General features: G+C 46.0%; 1 protein-coding gene across 1 annotated transcript in view; it reads right to left on the bottom strand.

Moving 5' to 3' along the window:
* The window catches only part of LOC137634784 (jmjC domain-containing protein 8-like), a 117,903-nt gene that overhangs the window by 66,022 nt on the left and 25,300 nt on the right, over nucleotides 1-26,581 (bottom strand). Inside the window, exon 2 of the mRNA XM_068367320.1 lies at nucleotides 3,732-3,824. Within this exon, the coding sequence (XP_068223421.1) occupies nucleotides 3,732-3,824 (93 nt within the window). The remainder of the gene's footprint in view (nucleotides 1-3,731; nucleotides 3,825-26,581) is intronic.

The following is a 26,581-nucleotide window of genomic DNA, read 5'->3' as shown; positions in this document are numbered from 1 at the left end:
GACCTGGGGTTTTCCCCTTTACGTTTTGCACATAATTGGTAAAAACACTACACCTCGCTAAAACCATGCTATGCATGGTCCGCGGCCAACACAAGCTGTGTGCTCATGATATTAGCAATGTGACAATCTAGATAATAGTTCTTCCAAGTCATAAGAGTCTTCTTCAGTGGTTACCAAGACATAACCACCCCCCCCCTCGTTAAGGTATGGGGACATAAGTATTGGAACAATACCAGGTTACACAAGGGAACAATGGTTTACCTGTAAGTAGTTGAGGTAAGCTTTGCAGAGGACCCTGGATGCTGATTACCCAAGAGAAGGGAAGATGAAGAAAAGAAGAAGCCAATCATTCTTAATCGTTGATTCAGACTAATCCCGGGTAACCTTGTCCATCAAAGAACTTGGTGTAAAACCAGTTGTTGTGCAGCCACCACACGACCAATGGAAAACGTTTCCATGTTCCTATGGGTTACGTCTTGCAAGCATAGGCAGTGAAGGTCATCTGACACTTCCACACGCCCTCTTGTAGTACCTACGCCACAGAGTAGTTTCATATGAACGCCAAGAATGCTGCAATGCCCCTGATGTCATGAGCTCTGGGTCGACAGGACGGAGGAAGATTGGGATTCAGGGCCAGGTCAATGACCTTATGAATTCAAGCAGAGATGGTGTTCTTCGTGATCCTCCTCTTGACCTTCCCCGTGCTGACGAAGAGTGCTGCACTCGGGGGCAAGCTGCGGATGTCCTTTTGAGATAGTACCTCAAACTTCTAACAGGGCATGGTAACAGCTGATTTGGATCACCAGTTACAGAATGGAGACTTTTTATCCAAAAGGAATCCGCTACCCCCATATTTTGAATCTTTGCAATAAACTCAGGGACAAAGCCGAAGATTACCTCTCCCCATTCCCTAGAATGGGCGATGTCATACGAAACCCTGAAGTTCACAAACTGTTTTGGCCAAAGCCAAAGCAAGTAGGAACACCGTCTTCAGAGTGATGTGGCAATCTGTTGCTTGGCGTAATGGTTCGTATGGGGGACCCTTCAGAGACTCCAGAACCCAAACCACGTTCCAAGTAGTAGAGCTCACTTACGACTAGGGACAGGTAAGCTCATAACTTCGTATGAGAAGAGAAATTTTTAGAGAAGAGGAAATACCTAAATCTTTTCAGCTTAAAGGCAAGACTCAAGGCTGAGCGGTAACCTTTTACTGCCGAAACTGAGAGGAGTACTACCTTCCGTAGGTGCACAAGGAACTCTGCTATTGCTGGGATAGTGGCATTGAGGGGAGAGATACCCCTTCCACAACACCAACTACAAAAGACCGTCCCCTTAGCCTGGTACACTTAAGCAGATGAGCATCACAGGTGTCCAGCCATCTGCTTCACAACTTGTTGCGAAAGTTCTCTCTGAGTGAGGAGGCGCTGGATAGTCTCTAAGGCGTGAAGTCGTAACAAGGCTACGACTTTGTGGAAGATGTTCGCATGTGGTTGTTCGAGTAGATCGTGTAGTAGAGGGGGTTCTCTTCGGAGCTCTGTTATGAGCTAAAGAAAGTCCGGGAACCACTCTGCGTGATACCATAGCAGAGCTATGAGACATTGAAAGATTGACGGATGTTTTGGTCTTGTTGAGTACTGTACTCTTGTCATCAGACAGAACAAGGGAAAGGCGTAAACGTCAATGTTGTCCCACCGCTGTTGGAATGCATCTTGCCAGAGATCCTGGGGATTCGGGACTGGGGAGCAGTAAAACGGAAGCCTGAAACTTAGGGACATCATGAATAGGTCCACATTAAGGGAACCCCACAAAGCCAGAGGGGAAGAAGAGCATCTGAAGCGACAGGGAGGATCACGCACTCTGCGAGCTCGACGAGGACAGTAAAGATCTTTCGAGGGGGAAGACTGTTCAGCAAGAAGATCTCTGAAACACCTCCAGATCGGAATTTCTAGGGGGGATCTCACTCTAAGACGAGAGAGATGCCCACATGCAGGAGAGACCTGCCTCGGACTTTGTCGGCTCAGCAAGGGGGGAAGCACAGTCTTTGGCAACAGTGACAGCAGTGGTGAAAGAGGCAGGGCAGGAATCGTCAGCAGACAAAGAAGACGACACCTTAGGATCATCCAAGTCTACATTCAGTAACGATAAGGGATCCACCTCCGAAGAAATCGGTGTTTGCTTCCTCTCTCCACCAAGTTAAAGGAGGTCAAAAAGCACCTTCTTCAAAGGGAGGGCAGTCAAACCAAGGGACAGCCACACCTAAAACATCAGAAAAGGAACAGGTCTCACTTGGGGGGGTGGGGAGAGGCCGCTTCGCTAGGGGAAGCAGCACCATCCCTCGAGAACTGTGGTTGACCTGGAGTTAATTGGTCTATGCTCCTATTTGATGATTCGGTGAGGGAAACCGACCGAACGGGAGTTTTGGGGGGAGGTCATGGGGTGGAAGAAGCAGCCTTGTTTTCTTCAAATTCGAGGAAGACTCCAAAGGCGAAGAATCCCTCTTGGACTTCTTACGCCGTTGCCCATACTTCTCCTAGGGGGAGGAAGACCACTCCTGGCTTTCAGGGCAGGTGTTGTCCTGGTCACAACGCCACCCCCAGCATGCAGGGCACAACAGATGCAGATCCGCATCAGCGCGTGACACGAAAGTCCCTCAGGTCTTGGGCAGGTCCTCATGAAGGTAGCCAAGAAGAGAGCACACATACACAGAAAAGAAAAAGCAAAAATTTTATTACCTGTAGTTAGTAATGTCCAGTCAATAATTGGTGAGGGGGAAGAGCGTTATCGTCCGATCTCTGCCCGAGGCAAAAAAAAAGTGGATTCTCAACCAAGGTGTATGAGTGAGCGGCATGGCTCCTCTCCCCCAACCCCAACACCTACCCCTGCTAACTAGCGGGTAGGTGGTTAACCATCGCTAAAAATCTAATAGCTCGTCTTTCAGTTTTGCTGAAAGCAATATTCCCCTATAAATAGCTTTGTTTTATATTTACTGACAGAACAATTTAGCAATAAGAGAGTACAGTAACCCCTGCAGGAAATATTTGCATGAAATTACCCAGTCTTTAATGCCCACTACTGGAAGCAATGCAGTCATTGCAAGAAATTAGTGTGGAAGGTTTCTTAGTGAAACTTGAGTGAACTCTTGATAGGCATACAATACTCATAGAGACAACTCACTACATCATCAATTACAGTATAACTAGGTTATGTACTAGATAAAGAAAATAGCTTCCAATCTTAGTGATTTAACAGGGTGCACTTCGTCTTTCCAATAAAATTCCATATCAGCAATTAATTCAAGATCACAATCCCATAAAACAATGTCAAAGCACACTCATAATGCAAGAGACCACTGCTGGCAACCCTTTAACAGTTAATTACACTTTAAAATGTGTTCTTCTCAGTCTCCCGGGAGATTAATTTTCATTTGTATATAAACAAATCTAACATACTTGTATAATACTTTCAAAACACCTAATGTGTTGTACTATAAAGCAAAATTTTCAAGTAGGGTATCTCCAGAAACTGGACACGTAAATATCCTGAGTCTACAAAATTATGAACTTTTGCTTAAAGCAGCGAGGTTATCCAAATAAAGAACTATAAACAGTATTAGATCAATGAAAGTTAATAGACTATTCATATAAAATATTGCACTGTATAAAAAACAAACCAGCTAACGATCCCCCTTACCATCTAGTTTCTTTAATAAAGGAAGTATATGAACTACTTACCGTTGGAGAAACTGTTCTTGTGTTAATGTTCCATCTTCTACCATTATGTTGCAAGGACCAGGTAGTGCTATCCTATCCTCTGGCTTTGTTATCCTGTTTAGCAAAATGTGTTATTAAAATCTGTAACATGTTATTTTGATTATAAAATAAATTTTTGAATATACTTACCTGGTGATTATATAGCTGCAACTCTGTTGCTCGACAGACAACTCTACGGAAAAACTCGCCAGCGATCGCTACACAGGTTGCGGGTGTGCCCAACATCGCCATCTGTCGACCAGATACCCAGCTCTCAATGTAAACAAAGACTCAATTTTCTCCTCGTCCCACTGCGTCTCTATTGGGGAGGAAGGGAGGGTCATTTAATTTATAATCACCGGGTAAGTATATTCAAAAATTTATTTTATAATCAAAATAACATTTTTCAATATTTAACTTAGCCGGTGATTATATAGGTGATTCACACCCAGGATGGTGGGTAAAGACCAGTAATATATGTTTACACTTTTATGAGCTAAGAGTTTTTTATTTCATTTTAGAAGTTATCAAAATAACAAAAACAAAATAAATAGGTACCTGGTAAGGAAGTCGACTTGAACAATTACTCTGCCTTTTTTAAGTACGTCTTCCTTACGGAGCCTCGCGATCCTCTTAGGATGCTGATCGACCCCTAGGATCTGAAGTATCAAGGGTTGCAACCCATACAACAGGACCTCAACAAACCCCTAATCTAGGCGCTCTCAAGAAATGACTTTGACCACCCGCCAAATCAACCAGGATGCGAAAGGCTTCTTAGCCTTCCGGACAACCCAAAAAAACAACAATAAAAACATTTCAAGAGAAAGATTAAAAGGGTATGGAATTAGGGAATTGTAGTGGTTGAGCCCTCACCCACTACTGCACTCGCTGCTACGAATGGTCCCAGTGTGTAGCAGTCCTCGTAAAGAGACTGGACATCCTTTAGATAAAAAGACGCAAACACTGACTTGCTTCTCCAATAGGTTGCGTCCATTATACTTCGCAGAGATCTATTTTGCTTAAAGGCCACGGAAGTTGCGACAGCTCTAACTTCGTGTGTCCTCACCTTAAGCAATGCTTGGTCTTCCTCACTCAGATGTGAATGAGCTTCTCGTATTAACAGTCTGATAAAGTAGGATAAAGCATTCTTTGACATAGGCAAAGATGGTTTCTTAACTGAACACCATAAAGCCTCAGATTGGCCTCGTAAAGGTTTAGTTCGCTTTAAATAGAACTTAAGAGCTCTCACAGGGCATAAGACTCTTTCTAGTTCATTGCCTACAATATTCGATAAGCTGGGAATATCGAACGATTTCGGCCAAGGTCGAGAAGGCAGCTCATTTTTGGCTAGAAAACCAAGTTGTAGCGAACATGTAGCTTTTTCTGACGAAAATCCGATGTTCTTGCTGAAGGCATGAATCTCACTGACTCTTTTAGCTGTGGCTAAGCATACCAGGAAAAGTGTCTTTAAAGTGAGATCTTTCAGGGAGGCTGATTGTAGCGGCTCAAACCTGTCTGACATGAGGAATCTTAGTACCACGTCTAAATTCCAACCAGGTGTAACCAAACGACGCTCCTTCGTGGTCTCAAAAGACTTAAGGAGGTCCTGAAGATCTTTATTGTTGGAAAGATCTAAGCCTCTATGCCGGAAGACCGATGCCAACATGCTCCTGTAGCCCTTGATAGTGGGAGCTGAAAGGGATCGTCCTTTTCTCAGGTATAAGAGAAAGTCAGCTATTTGAGCTACAGAGGTACTGGTCGAGGATACAGAGACTGACTTGCACCAGTTTCGGAAGACTTCCCACTTCGATTGGTAGACTCTAAGGGTGGATGCTCTCCTTGCTCTAGCAATCGCACTGGCTGCCTCCTTCGAAAAGCCTCTAGGTCTCGAGAGTCTTTCGATAGTCTGAAGGCAGTCAGACGAAGAGCGTGGAGGCTTTGGTGTACCTTCTTTACGTGTGGCTGACGTAGAAGGTCCACCCTTAGAGGAAGACTTCTGGGAACGTCTACTAGCCATCGAAGTACCTCGGTGAACCATTCTCTCGCGGGCCAGAGGGGAGCAACTAACGTCAACCTTGTTCCTTCGTGAGAGGCGAACTTCTGCAGTACCTTGTTGACAATCTTGAACGGTGGGAATGCGTATAGATCTAGATGTGACCAATCTAGGAGAAAGGCATCTATATGTATTGCTGCTGGGTCTGGGACTGGTGAGCAATATATTGGGAGCCTCTTGGTCAGCGAGGTTGCAAAGAGATCTATGGTTGGTTGGCCCCAAGTGGCCCAAAGTCTCTTGCATACATCCTTGTGGAGGGTCCATTCTGTTGGAATTACTTGCCCTTTCCGACTGAGACAATCTGCCATGACATTCAAGTTGCCTTGGATGAACCTCGTTACTAGTGTTATGTCTTGACCTTTTGACCAGATGAGCAGGTCCCTTGCGATCTCGTACAACGTCAGTGAGTGGGTCCCTCCTTGCTTGGAGATGTACGCCAAGGCAGTGGTGTTGTCCGAGTTCACTTCCACCACTTTGCCTCGAAGGAGAGACCTGAAGCTTTTCAAGGCCAGATGTACTGCCAGCAGCTCCTTGCAGTTGATATGCATGATCCTTTGACTCGAGTTCCACAGTCCTGAACATTCCCGACCGTCTAATGTCGCGCCCCAGCCCACGTCCGATGCGTCCGAGAAGAGAACGTGGTTGGGAGTCTGAACAGCCCGGGGAAGACCCTCTCTTAGGTTGATACTGTCCTTCCACCAAGTCAGACAAGACTTCATCTTTTCGGAAATGGGGATCGAGACCGCTTCTAGCGTCTTGTCCTTTTTCCAGTGAAAAGCTAGATGGTATTGAAGAGGACGGAGGTGTAGTCTTCCTAATGACACAAATTGTTCCAGGGATGATAGCGTCCCTACCAGACTCATCCACTGCCTGACTGAGCAGTGTTCCTTCTTCAGCATGTTCTGGATGCATAACTGGGCTTGGCTTATTCTGGGGGCCGACGGAAATGTCCGAAAAGCTAGACTGTGAATCTCCATCCCTAAATACACAATAGTTTGGGATGGGACCAGTTGCGACTTTTCCATATTGACAAGGAGACCCAATTCCTTGGTCAGATCTAGAGTCCACTTTAGATCCTTCAGACAGCGACGACTGGAAGAGGCTCTGAGAAGCCAGTCGTCCAAATAAAGGGAGGCTCGGATGTCCGATAAATGGAGGAATTTGGCTACATTCCTCATCAGCCTCGTAAACACAAGAGGAGCTGTGCTTAGGCCAAAGCACAGGGCCTGAAACTGGTAGACCACCTTTTCGAAAACGAATCTCAGAAAAGGTTGGGAGTCCGGGTGGATGGGGACGTGGAAGTAGGCGTCCCTTAGGTCCAATGAGACCATCCAGTCTTCCCTTCTGACCGCTGCTAAGACTGACTTTGTGGTCTCCATGGAGAACGTCTGCTTTGTGACAAAGACATTCAGAGCACTGACGTCTAGCACCGGCCTCCACCCTCCTGTCTTCTTTGAAACCAAGAAGAGGCGGTTGTAGAATCCCGGAGATTGAAGGTCCAAGACTTTGACCACCGCTCCCTTCTCTAGTAAAAGAGACACTTCCCGTTTCAAGGCTCGTCTCTTGTCTTCCTCTCTGTACCTGGGAGAGAGATCGATGGGAGACGTTGCTAGAGGGGGTTTCCGTACAAAAGGGATCTTGTACCCCTCTCTGAGTAACTTCACAGATTGTGCATCTGCGCCTCTCTTCTCCCAGAAGTTCTTGAGTCTGGCTCCCACTGCTGTCTGAAGATGCGGGCAGTCAGACTCTGCCCTTATAGGACTTGGATCCTTTCTTCTTCCCTCGTTTCCCTTCGGCACGAGCACCTCCTCTGCTGGAGGCTCTGCCACGAAAGGGCGGAATAAAACGAGACGCTGGAGTGTCCATCCTTGGTCTACCTGACAAGGTAGGCAAAGGGGGAGCTTTGCGAGCTGAGGACGCAACAAGATCGTGAGTGTCCTTCTGCACTAACGAAGCGGCTATTTCCTTAATCAGGACTTCTGGAAAAAGGCACTTGGAAAGAGGAGCAAAGAGAAGCTCAGATCTCTGGCACGGTGTAACTCCAGCAGAAAGGAATGAGCAGAGATTTTCTCGCTTTTTTAGGACTCCGGACACAAATGATGCAGCAAGCTCATTAGACCCATCACGTACGGCCTTGTCCATGCAGGACATAATGAGCAAGGAAGTCTCTTTATCTGTCGAAGAGATCTTCCTGCTTAGGGCTCCTAGACACCAGTCTAAGAAGTTAAAAAATTCGAAGGCCCTGAAGATTCCTTTCAAAAGGTGGTCCAAGTCCGAAGATGACCAACATATCTTTGAGCGTCTCATGGCAAGGCGGCGGGAAGAGTCTACAAGACTTGAGAAGTCGCCCTGGGCAGAGGCAGGAACTCCCAAGCCGAGAACTTCTCCCATGGCATACCAGACGCTCGATCTAGAAGAGAGTCTAGCAGGGGGAAAAGCAAAGGCTGTCTTCCCTAAACTCTTCTTGGACTGCAACCATTCTCCTATCACCCGCAAAGCTCTCTTGGACGAGCGTGCGAGGACGAGTCTAGTAAAGGCAGGAGTGGTAGACGGCATGCCTAAAACAAACTCTGAAGGCGGAGAACGAGGAGCCACAGAAACAAACTGGTCAGGAAACAGCTCTTTGAAAATGGCCAAAACTTTTCTAAAGTCCAAAGAGGGTTGAGTAGACTTAGGCTCGTCCAATTCTGATTGTGGTTCATCTATATGTGCAGCAACATCATCATCAGAAAGTTCCTCATCCGACAACTGATGAGGAAACGGCAACGGAGTGGGTAACGGCTGGTTCGCTGAGTCCGGTCGCACTGGTGCATGCGTGACTGAGCCGGACGCAACGTCATGGAACTGCTGCCCAGTCTGTGAGCTGGCAACAACCATGGTAGCGCGGGGACGCACAGCGTCTACTCCAGACTGTCTAGACTGATGTGGGTGCGCAGTGGAAACCACACTGGGTTGCGGAGGTTGACGCACCGCGTCAAAACAAAGCAACTCTGACGGTTGTTGAACATCCAGAACGTCAACGGCAACCTCCGTGCGTCGCTTAACGTCAACATGCGGCTGGCAGATCACACTGGAACGCATGGGTGGAGGAACTCTCTCAACTGGTGTGCGTGAGAAGGTTACCTCAGCGTCCACAGGACGCACAACCGATCGCGTGGAGGGTTGTAGGCTAGGTACTGCACTAGCTGGTACGGCAGCAACCTTCTCCGCACGAAAGTCCTGCATCAGAGACGTAAGTTTAGACTGCATGTCTTGCAGTAGAGACCACTTAGGGTCTACGGGAGCAGGTGCGGCGACAGACGGTGTTACTGTCTGAAGCGGTACCGCTTTGCCTCTCTTAGGCGGTGAGCAGTCATCGGATGACGGCAACGAGTCCGAACTGACCCAGTGGCTACAACCGGGCCGTTGGACTTGTGCTGAAGGGACCGATTTACAGTGAACCCTCGTTTATCGCGGTAGATAGGTTCCAGTCGCGGCCGCGATAGGTGAAAATCCGCGAAGTAGTGACACCATATTTACCTATTTATTCAACATGTATATTCAGACTTTTAAAACCTTCCCTTGTACATAGTACTGTTAACAAACTACCCTTTAATGTACAGAACACTTAATGCATGTACTACAGTACCCTAAACTAAAACAGGCACAAATATTAAATGTGATTTTATATCATGCATTTCCTAAACATGCTAAAAAGCACGATAAAAAATGGCAACCAATGTTTTGTTTACATTTATCTCTGATCATAATGTAGAAACAAACTGGAGGTAGAGCTTTGCTTATTACCCAGACATATTTCCCATACTTTTCCCTTAGAACTACATCACATCTTCCTACTTTATATATATATATATATATATATATATATATATATATATATGTGTGTGTGTGTGTGTGTATATATATATATATATATATATATATATATATGTATACACATATACATACCTACATATATACATAAATACATGCATACATTATATATATATATATATATATATATATATATATATATATATTACTGTATATATATGGGTTATGGAAAAAATCCGCGAAGTGGTGAATCCGCGATGGTCGAACCGCGAAGTAGCGAGGGTTCACTGTACGTTTTAACGGTCGCGAGACCTTGGTCCAAAGTTTCTTGCGAGAAACACCTTCAGAAGACGAGGTAAAAATGGGCTCTCTCGTCTTAGTTAGGTAGGAGCGATCTTGGGTAGATACGCCCGATAACACGGAGGGAACGTCTGTTCGCTGATTAAAGTCTCTCGAACCCATGCGTCGTACGACATTGCTTCTCCCCTGGACTTGGGAGCTTGCAAGAGGTCCCGGACTAGGAGGACGACAGGCACGAACAGACGAACCCTTAGCACAACACTGTCCACAACACTATCACTTGGCACTTTAGCACTTCCCACTGCACTTTGGCACTTAAGCTCCTTCACATCCGCCATGAGCTGATTACGGTCACTAGCAAGGGACTCAACTCTCTCACCCAGAGCCTGGATGGCACGCATCATATCAGCCATCGATGGTTCCTGAGCGCCAGGAGGGGGGTTAGGAGCAACCACTACAGGGGAAGGAATAGGTTGTGGGGCATGAGGAGAGGATATATCAATAGAACGAGAAGAACTTCTCCTAACTCTATCTCTCTCTAGCCTACGTGTGTACTTTTGAAATTCGATAAAATCGAATTCCGAAAGGCCAACGCACTCCTCACACCGATCTTCCAATTGACGGGTTTTATCCCGACAATTGGAACAAACAGTGTGAGGGTCGATAGAAGCCTTCGGAAGACGCCTAGAACAGTCCCTAGCATTGCATTTCCTAAATTTGGGGACTTGTGAAGGGTCAGCCATTTTGAATTGGTCAAGGGAAATTCCAAAAAACGATCAAAAAGTCATCAACAAAGAATCCGTTATCAAAAAGAGTTCAAGGATTTGTGTGAAGAAAAACCCTGCACAGCGAAAGCTCAAAACTAGAATATAGTACTTCACCAATTAGATGTGAAAAACTCCAGTTTAGCAACACCGAGTAAAGTACGTGTTGTCGACACCTCGACAGAGAGAAAATTGAGTCTTTGTTTACATTGAGAGCTGGGTATCTGGTCGACAGATGGCGCTGTTGGGCACACCCGCAACCTGTGTAGCGATCGCTGGCGAGTTTTTCCGTAGAGTTGTCTGTCGAGCAACAGAGTTGCAGCTATATAATCACCGGCTAAGTTAAATATTGAAAATTGAAAGTTTATCCTGTTAGCAAAATATGTGTTGATTCAAAATTAAAATCTGTAACTTGAAAATTTCTTGATATAAAGTACTGTATACTGTATCAAAATCTGAAATCTTAATAAGTTTAAGAAATAATGTCATGATAGCTACTACAGGTTAGTAACAAAAAATGCAAATAAAGAATATTATGTCACAAATCTTTCAAAATACAGTATATTTATTTTTCTCTAACCATTGTAAATAAACCCGAGTCCTTCAATAAGCATATGATTTCAGTGAACTTGGAAACTTGGTGGTTAAAATTCTATAGAAAGGTGTCATTAGTTACTGGATGGTGGCAGGGAAACCTCAGCAACCTTCTAGCTCACTGAGTAGCCAATTTGACCTTCACCTAGGACTTACAGGGTGGATGAGGTAGGAAGTTTCTTAACTCAAAAGGACTCAGGTCTGTACATCTAGGCAAAATACAAATAATTTCTAATATTTGTGATTTGTTCCTACGAATAGAAGACTTGGCCTTAAGAGGGAAGAGGTTCCTATGACCAAACTGGTAGTCTAAAATCCCAGGATATCAGATCACTCAGACCTAACAAGTGCACTAGTGCTGATTCCAATCCACCTCCTCTTGACCTAATAAGTTTTCAGGTTGGATTTCTGTAGGTAGACAGATGGTCAGGGAGGAACCTACTTTATATCCACAATGTGGGATACATCTAAAATGTACAGTCAATCCTTGATATTCGTAAGGGTTAGGTAACAGAGACAGGATTGAAAAGTGAGAATCCACAAATACTCCATGGCCTAGGGTGGGTCAACTCATAACCTACTGGCCATCACCCACGAACAGTTGACTAAAACACCGAGAAACCCACTGTACTGCCTAATATTGCTTTTACTTGTTTTCTAACAAAGTACTGTATAAGTTTTGTGTCAGTGTATGAACACATTTCAATAAGAGTTGCGCTGTACGTACGACACAGCTACAAAATTATACCCAGTAAGTCTGACGTATGATGTACCCTCCCTCTCGCAAGGAGGAGGGAAGAGTTACAGTATGCACTTCTATTTTAAACTACCTACTGTATATAGAATATTGCTCAATATGTTATCTTACCTGGATCAAAATCTGATCCATCGATATTACTGTACAGCTAGACTGCTGCAGCTTAAGGAAGGGGAAAGAAAATAGGAGAAATGCCAGATATTCTTACTCTTATCCTAAACTAAAAAAACAACTGCTATCTTAGACAAGATGGTTCTTGTCTTGTAAGGCAGCTAGGTATGCTACACAATCTGCTGAACAGGTATCAAAAGTCCGAGAGAAAACGTATCAAAGGACTTGTGTGTCCATTCCCTTGGGTATTGACCTGTGAAGGTTGTCTGGAATACGACAAATTCAGAGGTAATTTGTATTTTTCCTAACGATACAAACCTTAGCTATATATAGGGATACAGTATTACTTTTGGCGAAGCTGAAAGGACGAGCCATTAAAATTTAGCGAGGGTTAACTACCCATCCCGTTAGTTAGGAGGGGTAGAGGGGTAGCTTGCTACCGCTCCCACTCACACAGCAGTGATTGCTCTCACTTTGCTTGGAGAAAGGATTTCAAGGGGGACAGGGTTGGTGGGCAAGTATATGTAAATAGCTAAAGTTTGTATTGTTAGGAATAATAGAAATTACCTTCGAATTTGTCATTTCTCCGTAACTGGAACACAAACTCTATTTAGAAGGGTGACTCACCCATTAGGAGGGTGGACGTCCTTGCCAATCTGGCTTTTTGGCCTTACCCGGGGTACATCCTACTGTGCAGAGTTTTATGCAACAATAAGGAGACCCTAACACCTTGCTAAACCTGTTAAGCATGGTCAACAGCCTACCCAAATTGTGTGTGGTGATAAACTAGCAATGTGACTGTCCAGGTAAATCTTATTCTGAGTCTTGTAGGAAATAACTGAAAAGACCGAGATATTCCAAATACCACCTCACCAGGGTATGGGGAGACAACAGTATTGGAACAATACTAGGTTACACAAGGGAGCAATGGTTTACCTGCAGAGGTTTGAAGCCAGCTTGTGCGGAGGTTCCAGGATGCTGATTTCCTCGAGAGGGGAGCATGAAGAAAGGAAAAGAGCCAGACATTCCTTTTCATTCAATCAGACAAAAACCCGGGTAACCAAAGCCCTCAACCTCCTGCTACTTGTCCAATAAGGAGCTTGAGGTAGTGAACCAGCTGTTGCGTAGCTACCACAGGACTGATAGAAAACGTATCGAGGTTCCTGTGGGTCACGTCTTACAGGTAGTGGGAGGTGAACGTCGTTTGGCGTTTCCACACACCCACTTGCAATACCTGCGTCACAGAGTAGTTCTTTTTGAAGGCTAGAGACGTAGCAACACCCCTGACATCATGAGCTCTGGGACAACGTGCTGGAGGAGGGTTGGGATTCAGGGCAAAGTCAATGACCTTGCGAATCCATGCAGAGATTGTGTTCTTCGTGACCCTCCTTTTGATTCTACCCTTGCTTATGAAGAGTGAGGATACTCTGGGCCAAACACATGCTGTTCTCTTGAGGAAGTGCCTCAAACACCTTAATGGACATAATAACAGATGATCTGGGTCATCACTTACAGTGCGGAGACTCGTTATCCGGAAAGATTTGAACCTAGGATCCGAAACCCCTAGATTCTGAGTCTTTGCAACAAACTCAGGGATGAAGCTGGAACTTACCTCTCACCATCCCCTTGAATGGGCGATGTCGTAAGAGAACATGAAGTTCGCTGACTCATTTGGCTGATGCCAAGGCGAGTAGTCAGGTGGCGATCTGTTACCTGGCGTAATGTTTCATACGGAGATCTCTTTAGAGACCGAAGAACTTGAACCCTGTTCCATGGAGGAGTCTAACTTCCAACTGAGGACAGGTAAGTTCATAACTTCGTTTGAGGAGGGAAAGTTCCAGTGATGAGGATAACTCCATTCCTTTCAGTTTAAGGGTGAGACTCAAGGCCAAGCGATAGCCTTTGACCGCTGAAACTGAAAGGTGCATTTCTTCCCACAAATTCGCGAGAAACTCTGCTATTGATGGAATAGTGGCATCAAGTAGATTGAGACCCCTTCCTCGACATCAAACACAGAAGACATTCAATTTCACCTAGTATACTGAGGCTGAAAATTTTTGCAGGTATCCAGACATCCTTTTCACAACCTGTTGCGAAAATCCTCTCTGTGTGAGACGCTGGATAGTCTCCAGATGTGAAGATGTAGCGAAGCTACTGTCTTGTGATAGATATTGACAGGTGGTTGTCTAAGTAGATTGTGTCTTAGAGGAAGTTCTCTTGGTAGCTACATCAGGAGTTGCAGAAAGTCCAGGAACCATTTAGCGTGATGCCATAGCGGAGCTATGAGGGATCGAAAGATTGACCGATATTCTGGTCTTGTTGTGTACTCTTCTCATCAGATAGAATGGTGGAAATACGTATACGTCGATGTTGTCCCATCGTTGTTGGAATGTATCTTGCCAGAGAGCCTTTGGATCTGGGACTGGGGAGCAGTACAGCAGGAGCCTGAAGTTCAGGGCCGTTGCGAACAGATCCACAGTCAGAGAACCCCACAAAGTCAGGACTTTGTTGGCTACTAGATGATCCACAAACCATTTGGAACCCACTATCTGCAATGCTCTGCTCAGACTGTCAGCGAGCACATTCCTCTTGCCTGGAAGGAAGCAAGCTGATAGTCAGACCGAGTGGACTTCTGCGATTCACACTCTGCTGGATGTTGATAGGACAGTCGAGTAGGTGAGCATTGGGCAAGAGCCTGGTGAGACGGAGAGTGACGAGACGAGTTCGGAGACAGAGGCGAAGAGGCGTCTTTTAGCCAATGGAGCAGGACCACCCTTAAGGTGAAGTGGAGGACGGACACGGCGAGGTCGCCTGCTGCTGACACGACGATGGAAGAGCGTGGTATCAGCAGGCTGATCGACTGCAGGCCTCCGAAGAGGAGTCTCTTTGTGAGACCTTTTACTCGAAAGGGAAACATTCATGGAAGAGACATGCCTAGGACTTTGTTCTCCCCCCGAAGGATGTTCGTCAGGGGAAGGAGCAAAGATTCACACTCTGCTGGATGTTGATAGGACAGTCGAGTAGGTGAGCATTGGGCAAGAGCCTGGTGAGACGGAGAGTGACGAGACGAGTTCGGAGACAGAGGCGAAGAGGCGAAGAGGCGTCTTTTAGCCAATGGAGCAGGACCACCCTTAAGGTGAAGTGGAGGACGGACACGGCGAGGTCGCCTGCTGCTGACACGACGATGGAAGAGCGTGGTATCAGCAGGCTGATCGACTGCAGGCCTCCGAAGAGGAGTCTCTTTGTGAGACCTTTTACACGAAAGGGAAACATTCATGGAAGAGACATGCCTAGGACTTTGTTCTCCCCCCGAAGGATGTTCGTCAGGGGAAGGAGCAAAGACCTCGGCGGCGGAAGTCGGAGAAGCAGACGCAGTCGCAGGAGCAGTTGGCAAGGCAGCAGACGAGCTCTCCGATCGGCACCTTAGTGCAAAAATCGCAACAACGCCTCCTTGGAGGGATCACCAGGCAAACCCAATGATGGCCACAGCTGTAAAAGAGGAGAAAGAGACAACCTCACTAGGGGGAGAGCCGGGGTAACCCCACTATGGGAGGAAGCACCGTCTCTTGAGGACCGAGGTTGACTAGGAGTTATTTGGTCTATGCTACTACTTGCCAGCCTCCCGGAGAAGGCCATCCGAGTAAGAGCTGCGGGGGAAGGTCGGGAGGTGGAGGAAGAAGCCTTGGGTTTTTTCTGCTTCGAAGTGGCCTTCGGAGGAGAAAAATCCCTATTAGACTTCTTTCGTCTATGCCATACCTTCCCCACTGGGAAGAAAACCACTCCCGACACTCACAACACTTATTATCTATATTGCAGCTCTGTCCTCTGCAGAAGAGGCAAAGACTGAGGGGATCCGTTTCCACAGCCAACATAAACTTCCCGCAGGTGCAGCCTTCAGTTCCCTTACAAGTCCGCATTGGCCGTAGGAGAAACACAGCACACACAGACATACATTGAAAGAAAAAGCAAAATAAACAGTTAATGGCAGTCCGATGAAGATTGGTGACAACCGCACTCCATCCGAGCCAAAAGCAAAGTGAGCGCAATCACAGGTGTGTGAGTGGGAGGGGTACCAAGCTACCCCGCTACGTCCCGCTAACGAGTGGGATGGGTATATAAACCTTACTAAATTTTAATAGCTCATCCTTTCAGCTTCGCCAAAAGTAATACCCCTATAAATAGCGCTGGTTTTTATTCCAATTACAGAACAATTCCAGATTCCTGCTTTCAAGACTTGCCCCACAGGCAGATTCTTCCTAAAATCTAGTGTTGCTCCCACTCCTATAATTTTGTAAGCATGTACATATAAAGGCTCTTCCAATTCTCCTGCCGCTTGGTTTTGCGACCTATTTATAATCTCTTGATGCCAAAAAGAGATGGCTTGGCGAGAGATACAAATGCCTCTGCTGATGAACAGATTTGCAGCTGCAGTCCAAGGGTTAAATACGCTTCAGGTAGCATTCTAATGCACTCACAGGGCAAAGAAGTAAATTATCCGAATTGTCAAGTGCTTCCTTGAGTGAGGTGATGGAGAAGGTCTCAAACCAAACCTAGTATCTTAGTTTTGGCTACAAACTCAGGAACAAAGAAAGAGGAGACTTTTCTCCATCTCTCAATATGAATAACAATATTTAATATTATTTCTGGGCTTGAACCTGTGCCGGCCAGTGAATAAGCTCCTATTAGCACTTATTCTTAGGTAATTTACTGCTAAATATACCAGAGAAAAAATGTAAAGGAGCGCTAGGTTAACTAGCTCGCTCACCTATTGGTGTCGGTATAGAATTGGGCGTATAATCCAGAGGTCCCGCACTATTTAGATTCATCCACGACAAAGATCCCAATAGAGGAGAGCCGTTCAACCTCACTCGGCACCACTAACTCTGCATCCACTCAGAACCCAACTCCTTTTTAGCACGCCTGTGTTGTAACCCGCTTGTTTGTGCTCTCGTATTTTTGCCTTATTTTTTCGTGGATTATGGCTTCTACACCGGTTTCCCAGGACACACCGTCTAAGTTAAGTACCAAGCTATGTTTTGCTGTGTTTTGAGCAATCTAGACCGTTTAATATTTAAATTATAGGAGTTTGTTCTCTTCGATCATCTCGGTCTTGCTCGATTCCGTTTACGGTTGGTACTCCTGTTTTGAGAGCTTTTAGTTTCACTCGCGGTGTTACTAAGTGTATTATTTTTATTATTAGTTTAAATTTTTATATGTTTTATTGTGGATATTCATTATTTAGCATTTAGAACCCTTGTGGTTCATATTTAGGGCTGATATCATATTACGTATCGTAGATGGCTTGCCGACCTTCGTTACTGGGCGGCAGAATTTTATTATTTAAGCCATCAGGATGTTGTCCTTTGGGATTTATTCATCATTTTGCATGCCTTGCCCAAAATTTTTATGTGTATATTTATATATTTTTCAACGCTATTACTTTTATAATGAATATTTGTGCTTATTACTCCGTATGATCTGTTTTGGTAGTGTTTGGGGATCGTCAGTTGGTAGCCCTGCTACTCCGTATCACGTGATCCTCCCCCAAGCTCCCCCTCTCGCTAGGTTGGTGGCTAGGCTTCTCTCCCCCCTCCCCTAGGGGACCGTTGCCTTCCCTCCTTTTAGAGGGGGTAGTTCAGTGTTTATGGACTTGGTCCTCCGGGTGTCCCGGCGGTTTCGTCTGTCTAGACGGGTTGGCCACCGGTCAACAGAGTAGGATCCCGGTGCACCCTATTTTATATTCACCTATCACACTTATTATGTTATACGAAACCCTCCGGGTTCTGTTTGTGGTTCTTATCTATGGTTCCGCCCCACTCTTAATTTATAACAGTTCCTATGATTATATATGACAGATCACTATCCCGGAGTTCCTATATGTATTAGTTTATGGATGTACTTTTACTTCCCGGTCCGGGGCTTAACCTCGCGCCGGGAAATCAGACACCATGTGTCTTAATTCTTTGTTGCATCCTTCTTTATGATCCCGGCTCGACCGGAATGGATAGTTATACTCTAGTCTCAAGTTAGACTTATGTTAGGCCCGGGTCCTTCGGTCCCGCCCCTACTTAAGAGTATTACAGTTAAGCTCTAGTCTTAAGTTAGACTTATGTTAAGTCCCGGGTCCTCCGGACCCGCCCCTACTTAAGAGAATTACAGTTTCTCATATACTATTCTTTTTATAGATGGTGCATTGTCAGACGACGGCCTGTGCGGCTGTTCTTCACCAGCCTTGTGGCCATACTGTGTGTAGGTCTCACGCCCTCTGCGGAGTTCAGCTGGAAGACATTGTAGTCTGGCACCCAGATAATTGTATGGTCTGTTTTGACCTCATCACCACCCTTGGATCTGATTCGGTGAGTCCCGTTGGCTATGTTGTCTTTCTAATTAATTTACCTTTATTTGGTATACATACACTATTTAGTAAGATTTCTATGGTCTTGAAGGACCTCCGGGAATCTTCCTTTTTGTAATTCCCACTATTATTTCAGGCATCCCCGGAGCAGAAGACTGCGGCTCAGGCCACACTGAAAGTGTGGGTTGGGGGATTTGCCAGAAACGTGAAAGCAAAACAGCCTTACGTCCTTTCTGAAGACTACTGTGGTATGATCTACCCTAATGCCAAGTCTTCAGCTGCTGTGGAGAGGCATGTTGCGGCACCCATCATTGCCGACATTGATGCCACTATTGCGGGATTCATTGACCAGGAACAAGATCCGTTGGATGCCCCCGGAGATCTGGAAGACAATGTTGCCTCCTTGAATTTGGATGTGGAACCTATGTTGTTGGATGATCCGGATGCAGGTAGGGTGGTAAGTGAGGCAGGTGTTACCGGCGCTGAGATTCCTATCCTCAGCCCCGCTCTTTCTTCTTCATCTGATCTCTCTTCTTTCCATGGTTTTTCTGGGGACCGCAATTCGTCTCACCGATCACACCCGGTTCCCCCCAAAGATAAGTCTATATCTAGAACTTTGCCTAAAGCTCGTAAGCCCCACAAGGCTTCCCGTAGTTCCAAATCGAATACAAACCCGTCATCTAAGGCTTCCGGCTCCTCCTCTAAGTCTCACGACCCGGGAGTACAATCCGCCACCTCTGCTCCTAACCCGGGCCTTTCCGAATCAGCCATGCTTCGCATTGTGTCGGAGATGCAATCGAAGATTGTGTCGGAAATGCAGGCCAAGATGGACACAATGTTCTCTAACATTGGTCAGAGACTTGGGGCATTAGAGCATGGTGCTCCGGAACGAGTTCAAAGCTCTCTCATCCCGGATGCCTCTAAGCTTCCGCCGTTTACCAAGAATAACCCTTGGCGCATGGCTCTTCATTCCCCATTCTCAGACGGGATGTTAACGTTGGAAGGTCTTGGTACCCGTCCACTAGAGGATTTTGAATTCTTTCCTCCTGGTCTCGCATTTCCATTTCATGGTTATGCCAGGCTTACCGAGGAAGCTCTGGTTCGGCTGGATAAGGTCCCCAAAGAGACCGTCATTTTCCCAAAGGAACAAGCCCAATCTGTTTGGGCTAGGTTTCTGAATGATATAGGTTGCACCAATACCATGTTGACGCCTCATAAAAGCTCTTTCACAATGTTCTTAATGGACAAGGATACCGTGACTCCATGCGTCAATAAGATTGCTGAGCTTGCTTTTCAATATGCTCTGGAGGAGAAGCCCTTGCCTCCCATCCGAGAGGTAGATCCGATCTCCCTCCTTCTTCCTTCAGGTATTGAGTGTTGGGACAATGTCCATACCACCTTTACTTCTGGCAAGCTAACAGCGGACTGTGCGTCAGTAATGTTTAGTGAACGGCTTCCCCGTCTCCCGGAATCCCTTATTAAACAGGAGTATGATTCCCGCCTACGTGTTGGTCGAACTTTGAACTTGGCCACGTCTACGGAGTCGATAGCCTTAACTTATGATACTGAGAGTATCTTTAAGTCTCTCAATAAGGCTACTTTGCAGTCGTTATATTTTGACTTGTATGACTTTGCTCTTGCTAAACGTAGGTGCCGCAAACACGTCCTGGCTGAGGCGACTATTAGGCACGAGCCGAATAAACTTATCCGGTCCTCTTGTTGGGGTCCAAATCTTTTCCCTGAGGATCTTGTGGAGGAAGTCTTGGCAGAGGCTACTAGAGTTAATCAGAGCCTTAAAGCCCGTTGGGGTTTGACTCCTAAGCGGAAATATGATCCCGCAAGTTACCAAGCCCGGGGTAGGAAGAGGCTCCGCCCGTATACCTCCACTCAGTTCCGGCAACAGCAGAGTAGCTCGTCCGTTTTCCGGCAGCCTCTTCCTCCATCTCCTGCTGTTCCTGCACAGCCTTCCACCTCTCAGGCTCCTTCCTCGGACGACTATGTCACCGTTCTGCTCCCTAAGAGCCAGCTTCCCGGTGCCTCCACCACCTCTCCAGCCTTTAACCAATCCTATGAGGCTCAAGGCTCTTCCCAGGGTTATAACAGAGGTAGAGGCTACCACCGTGGTTCACACCAGAACAGAGGTAGAGGTAGATTCTTTCGCAAGGGAAAGAACTTCCGAGGCGGACGTGGAGGCAACTCCTCAAGCCAATACTGAGGTGCAGCGGGTAGGGGGGAGGCTTTATGCCTTCCGCAACAAATGGAGGTTCAGTCCCTGGGCTTTCAGTATCATCTCCAAGGGACTGGGGTGGAGTTGGATTCAAGGACCTCCTCCTCCAAACAGATTTCAACAGCATTCCACTCCGGACCTAGTCGAATTTGTCCAGGACCTGTTACAAAAGAACGCCATACAAGAAACGAAACACCTGAAGTTTCAGGGTCGGCTGTTCAGTGTCCCGAAGAAGGATTCGGACAAGAGAAGAGTGATTCTAGACCTATCCCTTCTCAACTTGTCCATTCAATGCGACAAGTTTCGAATGCTTACCGTCTCGCAGGTGCGGACCTTACTTCCCCGTGGGGCCGTCACCACCTCTATCGATCTTACAGACGCCTATTATCCCGTCCCGATAGCGAGACACTTCCGTCCGTATCTAGGCTTCCGCCTAGGAAACAAAAATTACTCCTTCAAGGTGATGCCTTTCGGGCTCAACATCGCCCCAAGGATCTTCACAAAGTTAGCAGAAGTTGCTGTTCAGGAACTCAGAAATCAAGGGATTCAAGTAGTAGCCTATCTGGACGACTGGCTCATTTGGTCAGACACCTCCCAAAATTGCCTAAAAGCCACTCACAGAGTCATCCATTACCTTCAATCTCTAGGCTTCCAGATCAATTTCAAGAAGTCCCGTCTTCTTCCGAAATCAAAGTTCCAATGGCTCGGCCTGCAATGGGATCTTATATCTCACACTCTGTGTCTTCCCAAACCCAAGAGGTTAGAGATTGCAATGAACACCAAACGCTTTCTCAAAGACAAAGTAAGTTCCAGACGACTCCAAGAGAGGATCCTAGGGTCCCTTCAATTTGCTTCAGTGACGGATCTACTTCTGAAAGCAAAATTGAAAGATATCAATCGTGTCTGGCGTTCGAGGGCGAACCGGAAGCTCCGGGACAGGAAAGTCCGCCTTCCTCCCATTCTCCGGGAAAGACTTCTACCTTGGACAAGGGCCAACAATCTGTCAAAGTCAGTTCCCCTTCGATTTCCGCCTCCGAAGTTAATCATTCACACGGACGCATCCCTATCAGGTTGGGGAGGCTATTCTCAGCTCAGGAAAGTTCAAGGTCTTTGGTCTTCCTTATTCCGCCAATTCCACATCAATGTGCTGGAGGCCATGCCAGTTCTTCTAACCCTGAAACGTCTCGCTCCATCCAAGAGACAACACCTTCGTCTGGTTCTCGACAGCAAAGTGGTGGTCCGCTGCCTCAACAGAGGCGGATCAAAATCAGGGCCTCTGAACCATGTTCTAGTAGCCATATTCTCCCTAGCAGCCTCGAACCGTTGGCATCTGTCAGCTGTCCACCTGGCGGGAGTCCGGAACGTAGTTGCAGACGCCTTGTCCCGGACCTCCCCTCTAGAATCGGAATGGTCACTCGATCTAAAGTCATTCCGGTGGATTCTCTCTCGGGTTCCGGGTCTCCAAGTGGACCTCTTCGCCACGGAGTCCAACCACAAATTGAGAGTATATGTGGCTCCCAATCTAGACCCTCAGGCTTACGCCACAGACGCCATGTCACAGAATTGGGACATCTGGGAAAGGATTTATCTCTTTCCCCCGGTGAATCTTTTACTGAAAGTCCTAGACAAACTGAGATCCTTCAAGGGACGAGTAGCCTTGGTCGCACCCAACTGGCCCAAGAGCAATTGGTACCCTCTCCTGCGAGAGTTGAGACTACATCCTCACCCGATACCCAATCCGGTTCTGTCTCAGATAGTACAAACACGCGTTGTGTACGCTTTCTCAAACATTCAGAGCGCCCTAACTTTATGGACTTCATGAAGTTTGCGGCCATGCATCGTGCCAATATCGATCCTCAAAACACCCTGTTCCTAGAATCAGATAAACGGGATTCCACCATCCGCCAATATGATTCTGCGGTTAAAAAGTTGGCTAAATTTTTGACAGACTCAGACGTACACTGTATGAACTTGAACCTTACAGTCACTTTCTTTAGAACTTTATTAGAATCAGGTCTGGCAGCCAATACTATCACCACTATTAAATCTGCCTTGAAAAAGATCTTCCTAGTGGGTTTTAACATAGACTTAACCGACTCTTTGTTAGCTTCAATTCCGAAAGCCTGTGCCAGACTGAAACCGGTTACTCGTCCTACCCCGGTTACCTGGTTCCTTAATGATGTACTCAAATTGGCTTCTGATACCATTAACAGTTCTTGTGATTACATTCCCCTTCTCAGGAAAACACTTTTCCTGGTGAGTTTGGCTTCCGGGGCAAGAATTTCTGAACTGGCAGCTTTGTCAAGAGACCCGGGTCATATTGAGTTCCTTCCTTCGGGAGAGGTCCTTCTTTCACCTAACAAATTCTTTTTAGCTAAGAACGAAGACCCTCAGAACAGATGGTCCTCCTGGAAAATTGTTCCCCTCACGCAAGATCCGTCTCTGTGCCCTGTTACTACTCTTAGGTCTTATTTATCCCGGACCTCCTCTAACTCCTCGGGGCCTCTATTCGTTAGAGAACAAGGCGGTACCATTACCATTAAAGGGATCAGGCAACAAATTTTGTATTTTATTAAACAAGCTAGCCCTGACTCTTTTCCTCTTGCACATGATATCAGAGCGGTTGCTACTTCGGTGAACTTTTTTCACCACATGAATTTTACGGACCTTTCCAGGTATACAGGGTGGAAATCACCGTCAGTGTTCAAGAAACACTACCTTAAACATTTGGAAGCCCTTAAATTTCCTACAGTAGCTGCAGGGAGCGTAGTTACCCCCAGGTAACTCACATGTTAATTCCTTGTCATTTTATCTCTCCCCCTTACCTGCCTCATTTATACCCTATTTGTATTCGTTGGTTTCGCACCTGATTACTATTACTATATTTGTAAATTTTTGACTCCTGAGTATCTGTATATATCATCACTCACGGCATTATTATACCTTACCTTTTTTGTCAATTGTTCCACCAAGTGGATTTATGTTCTTTTTAAGATACCCTTATAGCTGTTTTTGGCACTCATCTCTGATTAAAGCAACTTGTATTTCCCTTATGTTTATGTTTTTTCCTTTATTTTGCAAGTTTGGTGACATTTCTCTTGTATATATTCACTGGCCGGCACAGGTTCAAGCCCAGAAAAGGGATTTTGACGTAGGAAAAATCTATTTCTGGGCGAGGGACCTGTGCCGCCCAGTGAACCCTCCCAGCTCCTCTCCCTTGGAGTCCCCAAACTTTGGGTGCTAAGGAGTTGGGTTCTGAGCGGATGCAGAGTTGGTGGTGCCGAGTGAGGTTGAACGGCTCTCCTCTATTGGGGTCTTTGTCGTGGATGAATCTAAATAGTGCGGGACCTCTGGATTATACGCCCAATTTTATACCGACACCAATAGGTGAGCGAGCTAGTTAACCTAGCACTCCTTTACATTTTTTCTCTGGTATATTTAGCAGTAAATTACCTAAGAATAAGTGCTAATAGGAGCTTATTCACTGGGCGGCACAGGTCCCTCGCCCAGAAATAGATTTTTCCTACGTCAAAATCCCTTTTATTATCAAAATAACATTTTTCAATATTTAACTTAGCCGGTGATTATATAGCTGATTCACACCCAGGGGGGTGGGTAGAGACCAGCAATATATGTTTACACTTTTATGAGCTAAGAGTTTTTATTTCATTTTAGAAGTTATCAAAATGTTATTTTCCTTAGTAAAATAAATTTTTGAATATACTTACCCGGTGATCATGTAGCTGCAGCTCTGCTGCCCGACAGAAAAAACCTACGGGCGGGATACGCCAGCGATCGCTATACAGGTGGGGGTGTACAACAACAGCGCCATCTGTCGAGTAGGTACTCGGGTACTTCTTGTCAACAAGAACCAATTTTCTCCTCGGTCCACTGGGGAGGAAGGGAGGGTCCTTTAATTCATGATCACCGGGTAAGTATATTCAAAAATTTATTTTACTAAGGAAAATAACATTTTTCAATATTAATCTTACCCGGTGATCATGTAGCTGATTCACACCCAGGGGGGTGGGTGGAGACCAGCATACATGTTAACAATAGAAGCTAAGTATCCCGTATTTCATTTTAGCAGTTATTCAAAATAACAAACATAAAATAAATAAGTACCTGGTAAGGAAGTCGACTTGAACAATTACTCTGCCTTTTTAAGTACGTCTTCCTTACTGAGCCTAGCGATCCTCTTAGGATGCTGAGCGACTCCTAGGTGCTGAAGTATGAAGGGCTGCAACCCATACTAAAGGACCTCATCACAACCTCTAATCTCGGCGCTTCTCAAGAAAGAATTTGACCACCCGCCAAATCAACCAGGATGCGAAAGGCTTCTTAGTCTTCCGTACAACCCAAAAACAACAATAAAAAGCATTTCAAGAGAAAGATTAAAAAAGGTTATGGGATTATGGGAATGTAGTGGTTGAGCCCTCACCTACTACTGCACTCGCTGCTACGAATGGTCCCAGGGTGTAGCAGTTCTCGTAAAGAGACTGGACATCTTTAAGGTAAAATGATGCGAACACTGACTTGCTTCTCCAATAGGTTGCATCCATTACACTCTGCAGAGATCTGTTTTGTTTGAAGGCCACTGAAGTAGCGACAGCTCTAACTTCATGTGTCCTTACCTTCAGCAAAGCATGGTCTTCCTCATTCAGATGAGAATGGGCTTCTCTAATCAAAAGTCTGATGTAATAAGAGACTGCGTTCTTCGACATCGGTAAAGCAGGTTTCTTAATAGAACACCATAAAGCTTCTGATTGTCCTCGTAATGGCTTCGTACGTCTTAAATAGTACTTAAGAGCTCTTACTGGGCATAGTACTCTCTCTTGTTCGTTTCCAACCAAACTGGACAGACTTGGAATCTCGAACGATTTGGGCCAAGGACGAGAAGGGAGCTCGTTTTTAGCTAAAAAACCAAGCTGTAAGGAACATGTAGCCGTTTCAGATGTAAATCCTATGTTCCTGCTGAAGGCGTGTATCTCACTGACTCTTTTAGCTGTTGCTAAGCAAACGAGGAAAAGAGTCTTCAAAGTGAGATCTTTAAAAGAGGCTGATTGAAGTGGTTCGAACCTTGCTGACATCAGGAACCTTAAAACCACGTCTAAGTTCCAACCTGGTGTGGCTAACCGACGCTCCTTTGAGGTCTCAAAAGACTTAAGGAGGTCCTGTAGATCTTTGTTGGTGGAAAGATCTAAGCCTCTGTGGCGGAAGACTGCTGCCAACATGCTTCTGTAACCTTTGATCGTAGAAGCTGATAGGGATCTTACATTCCTTAGGTGTAAAAGGAAGTCAGCTATCTGCGTTACAGAGGTACTGGTTGAGAATACTGAATTCGAGTTGCACCAGCTTCGGAAGACTTCCCATTTTGACTGGTAGACCTTAAGAGTGGATGTCCTCCTTGCTCTGGCAATCGCTCTGGCTGCCTCCTTCGAAAAGCCTCTAGCTCTTGAGAGTCTTTCGATAGTCTGAAGGCAGTCAGACGAAGAGCGTGGAGGCTTGGGTGTACCTTCTTTACGTGCGGCTGACGCAGAAGGTCCACTCTTAGAGGAAGAGTCCTGGGAACGTCTACTAGCCATTGCAGTACCTCGGTGAACCATTCTCTCGCGGGCCAGAGGGGAGCAACCAACGTCAACCTTGTCCCTTCGTGAGAGGCGAACTTCTGCAGTACCTTGTTGACAATCTTGAACGGGGGGAACGCATAAAGGTCTAGATGGGACCAATCCAGAAGAAAGGCATCTACGTGAACTGCTGCTGGGTCCGGAATCGGTGAGCAATAAGTTGGGAGCCTCTTGGTCATCGAGGTAGCGAACAGATCTATGGTGGGCTGACCCCACAGGGCCCATAGTCTG

The sequence above is a fragment of the Palaemon carinicauda genome, chromosome 45 (assembly GCF_036898095.1).
Source record: "Palaemon carinicauda isolate YSFRI2023 chromosome 45, ASM3689809v2, whole genome shotgun sequence".
Lineage (NCBI taxonomy): Eukaryota > Metazoa > Arthropoda > Malacostraca > Decapoda > Palaemonidae > Palaemon > Palaemon carinicauda.
Note: the sequence above shows the minus strand (reverse complement) of the source record. Positions and strands in the feature narration are given on the sequence as shown.